At 30.5% G+C, this 11864-nt stretch overlaps 1 protein-coding gene across 3 annotated transcripts; it reads right to left on the bottom strand.

Annotated features, from left to right (window-relative positions):
* Positions 1–507: 507 nt before the first annotated feature.
* On the bottom strand, positions 508–9886 carry LOC126846504 (major facilitator superfamily domain-containing protein 6-B-like). 3 transcript variants are annotated; one of them, XM_050585990.1, is made up of 8 exons: positions 9222–9416; positions 7869–7966; positions 3344–3706; positions 3055–3242; positions 1956–2089; positions 1583–1704; positions 1248–1490; positions 508–987 (listed from the first exon to the last, which is right to left on the bottom strand). In XM_050585990.1, the coding sequence occupies exons 2-8, from the start codon at positions 7933–7935 to the stop codon at positions 779–781; spliced, it is 1326 nt and encodes a 441-aa protein (XP_050441947.1). In that variant the 5' UTR covers positions 7936–7966; positions 9222–9416; the 3' UTR covers positions 508–778. The 3 variants fall into 3 exon arrangements, with proteins under 3 accessions (XP_050441947.1, XP_050441939.1, XP_050441930.1); XM_050585982.1 differs by lacking the exon at positions 9222–9416 and adding an exon at positions 8042–8140; XM_050585973.1 differs by lacking the exon at positions 9222–9416 and adding an exon at positions 9441–9886 and having other exon boundaries at positions 509–987.
* Positions 9887–11864: the final 1978 nt, after the last annotated feature.

Here is an 11864-nt window from a genome sequence, read left to right as displayed (position 1 = left end):
TGTTATTGAATATCAAATAAAGAATTTAACTAATTCAAACTGTGTTTGTTTGAAAATCTTGGTTGGTTCTATCTAAAGAAATTATTTGTTGTTTTGTGAAAATTTTCAAAAATTGTCTAGCTGGTTTTGAAACTAGGCGCCTCATATCGAGTAAGTACTTTCATATTTATTTTTCTCGTTATAAAAATAAGGTTTAGCTTGTTTTCTACCCTTATCGGTCATACAAATTTTCCTCTTATTAGTTATTAGTATCTACTTAAGTCTTAACTGTTGAACATACTGTCTCTTTTAATAAAGCAACGTCAAACAATTGAAAAAAACATTGGATATAACATGACTGAAAAGTTGGTATGTGATGTGTAAATTACCGAATTAAAATTATAAAATAATAATAACAATTATACAAATTAAAATAACTGCGCTGTATATATTTAATATTATCTGGTTAATTGAAAAATAAATATAGGAACATGTAAAAAATTCTATATTAAAAACATACAATCTGTACAACATTACAGTAGGTAAAATGAAAGATATCACAACAATTATTTAAATGTCTAGAACTCCTTTCTATCGACTTAATAATAATTAAAGAATACATTTAAATTACTTATATCTATATGAACTTACACATTTTTATTTTGATAAAAAACAAATTTGGTCTTTCAATAATTAAAAAAATATATACTAATAATTTGAATCATATAAGTACACATAGAGTAGATATAAAACTATTTTGTGTTTTTTTTTTTTATAACACGGTTCAAACAAATTTTTTTTATAAAAGTTCTTTTTGACAAAGATCGATTTCGTTGCTTTCTATTTGTTTCTGCCTTGCGTTATTTGTTTTTCTACTTTGAACTAATCGGTTAACAACCACTTGTATAGCAAACGCAATAAACGCCACGTAACTCATCAATTGGAAAGACTTGGAACTTCCCATTGTATCGAATGTGTAACCGGCTACGAAGCAACCCAATGATATTCCTAACAGGCAATAAGAAAACATGATAAATATTTAAAGTGGATTTTAAACTTGAACAAAACAAATGTCTATTTCTCCCAGAAAAAACGTGGTTAATTAACTTAGTTGCAATTTTTTATTTATTGAGTTTTCCTTCTTCATTCTTTCTAACACAAGTAAGCGAATTAAAACAAATAATTACAAAAATAAAACGGCTATACCGACAAATCCCCTAAACAGTATTTGTACTTAAAACTGACTGTAGTGATTTGTATAGTATTACCTAATCCTTGGAACGCCATACCGAATAACCCTTGCAAAGTCCCTTCGCTTCCTGCTGGCGCTACTTTGGCAGCGTACGAGATGCCAGACAAAAAGGCCATCGCAAATGATACACCGTTGATCAGTTCTACTGGCAAGATCCAGACCGGATCTTTAATGATTGAATACAAGAAAAATCGTATAGAAAACATGACGAAGGACACTGAAAAGGCTGTCATGTGACCAATTTTTTTCAGTATGATATCTGTACGGTTAGGAGATAAAATAAAATAAAAACATAGTGTAGTTTGAAATAAAGTTAAAAAAAAAATATATATATATAGTCAACTGTTATACCTGACATAACGTAAATAGGTAATTCGCCTATACAACATTGAACTGTAAACGAAAATCCTTCGATGGTTTTAATCCAAGGTTTACGTTCCGGATGGTAAAACTCAGTCAAATGTTCAATGTGTCTGTCGATAACAAATATACATATTTTGTTAAATAATATAAATATAAATGCACAATTTTAGTGGTTTAAAAATGAAAAAAATATTTAATTATTGCTTATTATATTCACATAAGTACATTTTTATGTAGTGGTAAATTATTAATATTTTTAGCTAAAAAAAATGTATTATTACTATATACACAATTATTTCATTATTATTGTTATGTTTATAACACCTTATAAGTATTGGTAGATGTTAATTAAACGACTTACATAAACAAATAGTACCAAACGAAGGCTGTAAACACGCCGGCTATGGTAGCCCACACAAGGAAAAACGCCACCTTGACGTCCTTTAAAACTTTGCCAACCGACTTGTCATTTTTAGTAGAGGCGTTTTGACTAGTCTAGAAATAAATTGCAACAAAACACTCTATTAGGTAATTTTTATTTTAGCACGTTATTATAATATTGTAGTTACTGATCTTAGAATTTTTTTTTTTAGTAATTATGTGATTAACTGATTAATTTAGCTATATTAAAACCGAGTTAAATGAACCAAATAACACCACAATAGCCCCCAGAGGCAACATGGTCCTTCTATATACAATAACTCATTCCTACCCAAGATTCTCTATGGTGTACAGTTCTGGTACCAAACCGTTAGCACCAGAAGAGGGATATAGATACTTGGACAAATTCAGAGAAAAGCTCTATTAGGCATGACTAATGTATACACAACAGCCGCAACCTTTTCACTTCAAATAGTCGCGGGTATCATGCCTCTCGATCTTATGGAAAGATTCAAAGCTGAAGTCGATATGACCGGAAGACTCGATCCTGAGGAAGGAAAAGAGTTCTTAGAGAACTATGAAATGACTTGTGCATCAAATAACAGGAGAGATAGGAGCGTGTTCAGCTGTAAAATGGACCTATCGCTTATTCCCCAGCGTCATCCGCAGGCCCTCCACCCAATTTTGTTTAAGTATTTATTTTTGATAGATACTAACTCCTCAGTGTAATAAAATATAGACAATTTCTAGTTACAAAAATGAAATGGGGTGAGATTTGGGTGAAATATAATATATATTTAGTGTATATAATAATAAGATAAAATGTGTGAAAATTGTCTTCGAGTACACCAAAGCGGGCTCCAAAGTCTTACTTCGCCTTAACTTACTTAGTTGTGCCACTGAAGGTACCGACTAAATCGTGATCGCATCAAAAAAAATAGCTTAAGCGGTTAAAATTATATTATTTAATGCAAACGGACACAAAAAAAAATTATTGTTTAATAAGTATACTCTGTCAGCTTTGCATAGAAGCTAAAATCAATAGACTTTGTATTGCAAGCCGACATTGAACCACTTACGTCTAGTCTGGAGGCGACGACAAAATGGATAATAGAGAGTACCATTGAAAAGATGTAGGCGGGCAGATAGTCTTTTACCGGTTGTCCTTTGCTGTACAAGTCCACGCACCATCCGACAAACGCGGAACTAATACCCCATCCCACGGCTCCGAATATCCGCTGGCCACCGTACTTTGCCGTGTCTTTGCCTGGACAAAACAAAACAAACCTAATTAACAAACGATCCATTCGGATGGCCGCGTTTTCTTCAAGTCGCGAATCCACAACAGCTATTATTATAAACACCGACCTAGGATTCCCATACAAATGGTGTCTTGGAGGACGTCTCCGATCATCCACAAGGTCATTCTCAGCGTGATGACCAACAGAAACAGCCAAAAGCCATATGTGGTCCACACGTCCACGCCGTCCGCCTTCTGTTGGTCAGTCAAGCTCGGGATGATGTGCAAAGCTGGCGTCAGAAAGACATTGGCCAGACTGGCACCTAAAAACACTGCCCTGCGACAGCGCCATCGGTCGGTTGTGAACCCGGCGAACGGTCTTACCAGTACGTTCAGGATGGGAACGAACGTTAGAATCAAGCCAACAACAAACACGGGCATGCCACGTTCTTTGGCTATTGTTGGCAAAAAAGTATTGATTGGCGCCGTTCCTGTCGAGGTAATAAATAACAAATGTCAAATACCGATTATAAACGAAATGAAAAAAAACATTTTCCAGCTAATTAATATTCTAATAATATTAAATAATAATTTATTTATTAAATTTATAAAAAAAAAAATAAAACAAATAGGTGAAAATAGGGAAGGCTTAGCCGGCAGTCCCCTCAAATTTGTTCATGTGACGATGAATTAAATGTTGAAAATGTTTTGAGCGCGAAAATAAAGTAATATAAACTAGTGCCTGTGATTTTAAACGTGTAATTTAAATACACGTGTACAGGAACCCCGTGTAATTAACATACACGTGTTACGTGTATATACACGTGTAATTATAAATACACGTGTATTTTTAAATACTCGTGTATTTAAAAAAATGTATTTTGTCAAAAATTTTAGTTTAAGTTAACGTACGAGTATTTACACAATTATACTTGTGTTTGAGTTCGTATGATTAAATAGACGTGATATTAAACGTTAAACTAAAATTAATAACAAAAAAAATTTTTTTTCAATACACGTGTATGTTAATTACACGGGTTTCACGTGTAATCGAATACACGTGTAATAGGGACCTCTAATATAAACAGAGAATTGTTTTATTAGTGTTTCCGTCGTTGTCATTTTAGTTTTTTTTTTATATTATTGAGAGAATTTTAAACTTAAAGTTTTGACAAATTTAAACTGTCCGATCTCTTTGTTTTCTATTTTTATCATTTGTTCTCTAATAAACGCTTCTTTCTCGCACATTTTCTTAATAAGTTACTTCTAAATTTTATATACGTTTCGGATTGAATTTCAAGTAGCACATCAACGAAGTTATAGATATTTGGATGGCTAGTATAGAATGAACCGTTTAATTTTTAATGAAAACTTTCACAGCTGTTTGTGGTACGGTTGTAGCTGGCAGTAAACTGTGCTCAAATGTTATGGGGGAACGACGCGTCTTGTGAAATGTAGTTAAACTAATTAAATTCTATACGATATTGAGTGGATCTCTTTAAAAAAAAATCATCCAAAGGTTGAACCATAGAGTAATATAGAGGGGCTGTTCCCTATAATGTCTGTACAACTAAATTGAAGTCAGAACTTAGACTCATTTTTCAGAACTATCATTTTGTATAGTTTAAAATATTGTAAAATGTCAATATATGATATGCTGGTGCACTGTATTTTATCAACAATTAATATCACGGTTTTTGTCAGTTACATACAACTACTTACAAAACATTTACAAAACGAAATATTATGTTCATACTTGATTTTCACCTTTGGTTTTTATTGCACAGAACTCGTAATTGACGTAATTCATGCATTTTGTTAATAATTAATTAATTATTTAATATTGTGAACAAGTGTAGTTTGTATTTAATAGTTAACTTATAGATTATATTGTTGAGATAAATACTTGATAAGTATCAGTACATAACTTTTTTCAATCGTTTAAAATGTATATTACAGTTTTTACCAAATCTATATCGATATTATTAAAAATAAAAATAATTTAGTGCATTATTCAGAATTTTTAGGGCATTTTTTAAGTTTTTTAGGACATTAAAATCATCAATAATGATTCAATAATAATTGAGTGTTTGACCCAGAAAAAGCCAATAGGGGCCAACTGCCCAATCACGGTCGTAATATACGGCCGTGATTACAATATATTTATCGTCCATGTGTAAAATGTTTATTGGCAAATAATATTTTATCTGTGCAGTGCCGCAACTACCGCCGGTGCAGGCGGTGCATCGCACCGCCAGACAAGCCTCCGGGTTATGTTTAAGGGGCCTCATATTAATGAAGACATAACAATTCAAGTCTAAACATTCATTTCTTAAAACAAGGTTTAAACAATTTTTAGTATTCGATTGTGTATTTTTAATGATGACACTTGAATATTGGCCATTGGATTTAAAATTGATAAATTGTATTTTGTTTACTGTAGTTATCGATATTATGATTATATGACCACTCGATAGCCAAACGTGTGTCGTATAAATAAAGGCTATAAATATTTATATACAAATTAAATGGAGACCAAACACAGATAACCACCTTATTTGAGAAAAAAAACTATTCCATTTATTTCCATGTATTATCTAATAACAGGAGTGATAAGTTTCCAAAACTATATATAGATTTATTGTATTATGATACTATCTACGCTATTGGACTAAAAAAAAAATTGAATCATTTGAGTTTATTTTATTACTAACAATCTGGGAAAATATATTAAGAAACTTCCATTTAGTATCTAAAAAATTACAGAGCCCAAATACAAATCTTCATGATGCATGTACATTTTTAAAGGAGGCTTCTTCTTCTATTATAAGTTTAAGGGATCATTATAAAGAGCTAGTTGCTTCTGCAAGTGAGCAATGTAATAAGTGGAATATACCAATCCAAAAAACTATTCGTCGCCGTGTATATTCAAAAAAGATTTTTGGTGATGTTGACGGTGATAGAAGACTCGATATTTCTGAAGACAATCTTCGTGTGATGGTTTTTTTACCAGTTATAGATACAGCAATTTTACAACTTCAAGAAAGATTCAAAGGATTATTTGAGGTTACTAAAAGATTTGAATTTCTGGTACCGCATAATATATTATCATTTAGTGAAGAAGATATCACAAAAGCATCTTATGACTTTCAAATATTTTACAAACATGATTTAAGTACTGATACAACAAGGCAAATTCTATCCCTTAAATCTATATTAAAGGATTTATTAAAAAATTTACATTGTATTAAACACCTTTTACAATGTATTTTAGAAAATGATATGGCCTCTATGTACAATGATATTTTTAGTGCATGTATCATATTTATAACATTGCCAGTTACTGTAGCCAATGCAGAAAGATCGTTTTCAAAATTAAAAATCATAAAAAACTACTTAAGAAATTCAATGTCTCAAGACCGCCTGACAAACATAAGTATTTTAAATATTGAACGAGGAAGAACAAAAGAATTGGACATAAACAAAATAATTCAAATATTTGCTACTAAAAAAGCAAGAAAACAAAATTTTCTTAAATAAACCAAAATTGAATTATAATTATTGTTACATACATTTTTTTTTTGACATGCTATAACTTATACACATATTTAAATCATAATATTATGTTTCAAGATTTTTTTTGTTTTTGTAATAAACTGATTTATACACGTATATAACAAGTATAAAGGTAATTAAAAAATAAAGTATTCAAGCGTTTAAGTTGAAGCTACCTGCCAATTATAGTTCAGCTCTTATTAAGATTCAGTAAGTATTAAATAGGGTTTAACTTTAGTTTTATAATTGGGGACCCTACAAAACTTTGGGTGAGCATTATAGTAAATAGGGGCCTCTAAAATTAGCCTGCACCGGGGCCTCTATAATGGTAGTTGCGGCACTGTATCTGTGCTTCGTAGGTTGGTACCTATGAACCAAACAGTACAATATTTTATTTTTATAAAACGATAGTTCCGAAAAAGGAGTCGAAGTTCCGGCTTCAATTTATGAAAACAACGGCCCCTCTATATTACTCTATGGGTTGAACGGGCCGCAACCCTTAAGTCCAATTGAAAACTGCCGGGCCGCAATTCACCGGTCGCCGACATTATGAACAACACCTCGGGCCGCAACTCACCTACAGCCACTCGCAAAATGTATTATTTCTACAGTAATGACTAACAACGAGTAACGTCTTTCAAAAGGTTCCCCAGTAGATACCTATTTAAAGATAATGTTGGTTTTTTTTTTAGGTTCCTTGTTTTGTATTATTATTATAGTATTTTAATATTATTAACTACAATATCAGTAATTAAGTTATCGATTTACTCTCGGGTAATATTACTCGGGTTTATTTCAGTCCAATAAAAAAAAAAAAAAAAAAAAAAAGAAAGGATAAAGAAATATTTAAATAAGACATACTTGTCTGATAACTAGCGGCTTGTGTTCAGAATTTAGATGAATTTCTTAGGACACAAAAAAAAGAAAAAACAACATTATGAAATAGGTAAATAGGTACCTAAATAGTTAAATTAATTTTTGTATCTATTTTCGGGGTGCATATACGCCACCAGTAATATTTCAAGTCTGAATACATTTTCTACCTACCTATGTATTTACCATTAAACGGATAAAAAAAAAAAAAATAAAATAACTTACCAGAATCAAAAATGAAAAAACACGCTTTCATTAATATCAGCTTTTTGTTAATTTTGAACGGCGCCATTGCGAGAAGCCTTGCGGATAGTTTTTATTTACTATAAAATACAATTTAAACGACAAATGTTAAATACAAATTATGCTTTACAAATAGTGTTAATTATTTTATTTACATTTAAATGAGTATAAATTCAAAGATTCTTCTAAATAAGACACAAAAGTAGAATGCAATTGTACAAGGTTTTCAGCTCACGTTGTGTATTTTACAAATGTGAATAAGTCAATTAAAGTAATCATATCTTTTAATTTCAATTTCAAACAATTTAAAACTGATACATTAGAACATGACATATTAGTATATAAGGTTTATAATTCATATTTATATATAAATTAAATAATTTATAGATAAAATACTAATTAAAATAACTAGTAATTTATTGATAAAAAAACTATGAGAATACCAAGGATACTGATAACAAATAAATCATCTAAACAAGTGCCTTTTTAAATTATGACAACTAATTATTCTTGGACTTCATTATTGTTTTAATCGTTGAAATTTAGATATTCAACACAAGTATAATATATTTTATTAATAATAATTATTTATAATTAATAGTTTTTAATAAAACCTAACCCACAAAAATAATGAACTTATAGCATATAAGTATTTTAAGAACTATGTCGAAATACGTATTATTTTTGTGGTATGGGTTTTATTAAAAATTATAATAATTTCCACAAAGTTACTCTAGATTTTATTTATTTATATTTTGTTGAGTATTGTGAATTTTCTTAATTTCTTAAATTATTACCTTTCATAGATTTTTAGTTTGCTTTGTCCGATTTAAAAACTGGTTAATAATAAGAAATTCTGGGATACACAAAGCATGAACTTATCAATTAAAATTAATCTGAACTTTATAAGTAATGTATATCAATCAGTAATTGTTTAGGCGGCCTAATATTCTAAATTAAAATACCTACATGCAGAACAGTATTAGCGCATAGACACTATGATAGTGTCAATCCGGGCCTGAGTTTAGTACATTATTATTAAATTGTATTACCTTCTCCGCTTTGTAACGGTGCTAAAGTGCGTATAATATTACAACATTGCGAAAAATAATTAAGTAACATTTACTAAACAGGTCTATTCGCATTGTTCGTGTACTTCCGAAACATTTTTTACGGTGAAAAACGATTATCAATAGATTTCGCTAAATGAAAACTTTTATTTTTCTTGCAAAGCGAATTTTTAAAATTATTTTTATAAAAAGAAAAAATCGGTTAAAAGAATTTGTTAAAACAAAAAAATCACACTTTAAAAGTTCTGAAAAAAGTACCTCGTACGTTCATTAGTTTGGCAAACAAAATTTGCCAAGTTCGCGAAATAAATGCATCACCAGGTATAATGTTTATGATCCGTGTAAAACATTGGCCAAGTGTTTTTTTTTGTAATTGGGCAATTTCACAATTGGCGCTTACCGTTTACACTAATTAAAGCGAACTAATGATAGCTGAATATTCGATAGCAGTTGTTTAAAAAATAAATAATTGTCTTTTACTCACACGGACGACGACGTTAACCAGCTCTGCGCACCTCAGAGCTAGAACAATTTTGTATCCGATTTCCGGTACCTAGTCGAATCGAGCGTGTAGTGTGCACGCTACACGCGCTCTAAGGCTTTCTATATTATTATTGTCGCACCAAATTCTATAGCAATTGTGATCGGAAACCGATCCGAGTATGGATGTGTATTGTGATATCGACACCGTATAAAAAAAATTATGGTTACACGCCGACCACGGGTATTGTTTGTTGAAGATCCGGGACACGAATCACAGATAAGAAAAACAAATTTAATTAGCGTTTTAGAAATTTGTTTATTGTTCAAAACACGCATCGCCCGACACCACACTGCTGTGATGAATTCGACAGCACTGTGTGTACAAATTGTCGCATTTTTATTTTAAGCACACCGAGAGAGGTTTTTTTTGGCTGCCCATACTCCGTTGTGCTACTGAGGCGTTATGCGTTAACGGTTAGCCGTTGGCCACGTGCACAGTGGCGGTTGATAACAATGTTATTAAAAATCTATACCGCCGTGTGAAATAAAGATATGGTATTACAAACTATATACGTATTTTTTTACCAGCAAGTGACACATTGTTGATATTAAGTACCTACCGTTGTGCGGTATTCGAATTCCGAACGCGTTTAATTCGATTTTATACAGACGACAAGATACCAGACCATTCTGATGAAGTATTTAGGAATTTGTTTTAGGTTTTTAAAGGGATCTAACTACTTACTACATGAGTTACACGGACTCGAGAGACACAGTCTTGCAGTTATGTGTTTTAGTTTTTTTTTATAACTAAAAGTCGTTAGGAATTTTGTTTAAGGGGGGGGGGATCAGTAAATAATTAAAAGTGAACATCCGAAAAGACTGGGCTGGGTATAATGTTTTCAAAAACTTAAGAAAATCAAATAAGTGATAAAATAAAAATTGTATTTGGTAGTTTTTTTTTTTATCAAATAATATTTATTGTACTATTTTGTTATTTCTAATATAAAAAAGATTCGACGAATGACAATTACATACTAAACAAATTACAAATTACTGTATGTATAATATTTATGTATAAATATGATAATTATTTATAGCGTTTGAACAGCCTATTTACTGGCATGATTGGTGTACACTACATTTATAGAGAATAAAAAGTGGTATAATGAACGGCGTTCTTGGTTGCCACAAAGTTCAGATAACGTCTAGTCTGTTACTACTTACAAGCTGTGCCTGTGTGGATCAAAATCCAGCTTTAAGTGCAAGTCTGATGGTAAATAAATACGACAATGGCATCTATTAGTAGGTTTGTCCAACAACGAAATTTGGACTGCCGCCCAGGTCCGTTAGAGCGAGACACAAGTACATGTTTCTACATAGCCAAAAACGGTGAATTATATTCTAAACATTGTTTATGTTCTTATAGGTGTGTCCCGTTTGAAGGGCGATATAAGATTATAGGAAAAATAGTTAGGAAATTAAAGGTTAGATAAATGGGAATGGAAATAAACAACGGTCAAAATTCTACAACTTTTAAATTTAAAATTAATTTTCATATATCTAGTTTTAAAGTACGCGCAGATTTTTAATAACAGTTGTTTATATAATAATTATATAGTTATAAAGTTTGTTGCAATGTTTGATAATACTGTAAATAACTGAAAATATATATGTATCTAATTATATTCTTTAATAAAAAAATCAAAAAATCTTGAGACTTTGAGCTAAAGCTAGAAATGTTGATGCATGACAATGTTTTTAGACTGTGTTACAAATAAACCGAGTAAATGAGTACATACATCGAGATAATTGTGTTATTTATTATTATACCTACCTATTATATTTTGTTGTTTTGCAAACCATGTCACAATTTTTTTCTGTTGACACGCATTCACCTAAAACTGAAACACATTATCGTGGTAAAAGAGGAATTATAAATTCTGCTTATTCTTATATATTAATATATTAGCGATAAAAAGCACCGAAAGATTTAAAAAATAAACACTTAAAACTTGACCATACAATTTCTGCAAATCTGTCTATGGATTTGAAGTTTACTTAACTGTATATTGTATTTATTTTATTGTTAAACATTTTTACCAATACATTGTTTTAAAACAGGGAATAAAAACAATGTTTATGGAGAATTCCGGAACCAGTTTCAATATTACTTCCTAATAGAATAATACCGACTAACTCGGTAAAATACGATTGAGAACGAATTTACGTGCAACGTTGCCATATTATTTATTTGTCTATCGAACAATTCAGCACATTGTATATAAATAAAATATTTAAATATTTAAATATTCATTCAAATATTAAGTTATAATAATTATACTAAAATTGAATAAGTATGATTCAGCGTGTTGTATTTTTTTGATCATTAACAATAATTAATGTATATAAATAAAATGTAAGA

Source organism: Adelges cooleyi, unplaced genomic scaffold, assembly GCF_023614345.1.
Source record: "Adelges cooleyi isolate 19-005CV unplaced genomic scaffold, UGA_ACOO_1.1 ACOO_flye_CR_arks_rails_tigmint_CR_PRNA_108, whole genome shotgun sequence".
NCBI classification, from domain to species: domain Eukaryota; kingdom Metazoa; phylum Arthropoda; class Insecta; order Hemiptera; family Adelgidae; genus Adelges; species Adelges cooleyi.
The sequence above is the reverse complement of the archived record's forward strand: the minus strand, read 5'-3'. Positions and strand labels throughout refer to the sequence as shown.

Coding starts and splice junctions, on each gene's coding strand:
- LOC126846504 (XM_050585973.1), bottom strand. CDS start 7,935: ATGGCGCCGTTCAAAATTAACAAAAAGCTGATATTAATGAAAGCGTGT. Junction 2,090..3,054: donor TCGTCGCCTCCAGACTAGAC/GTAAGTGGTTCA, acceptor ATTTATTTCTAG/ACTAGTCAAAACGCCTCTAC. Junction 1,705..1,955: donor GTTTGGTACTATTTGTTTAT/GTAAGTCGTTTA, acceptor TGTTATCGACAG/ACACATTGAACATTTGACTG.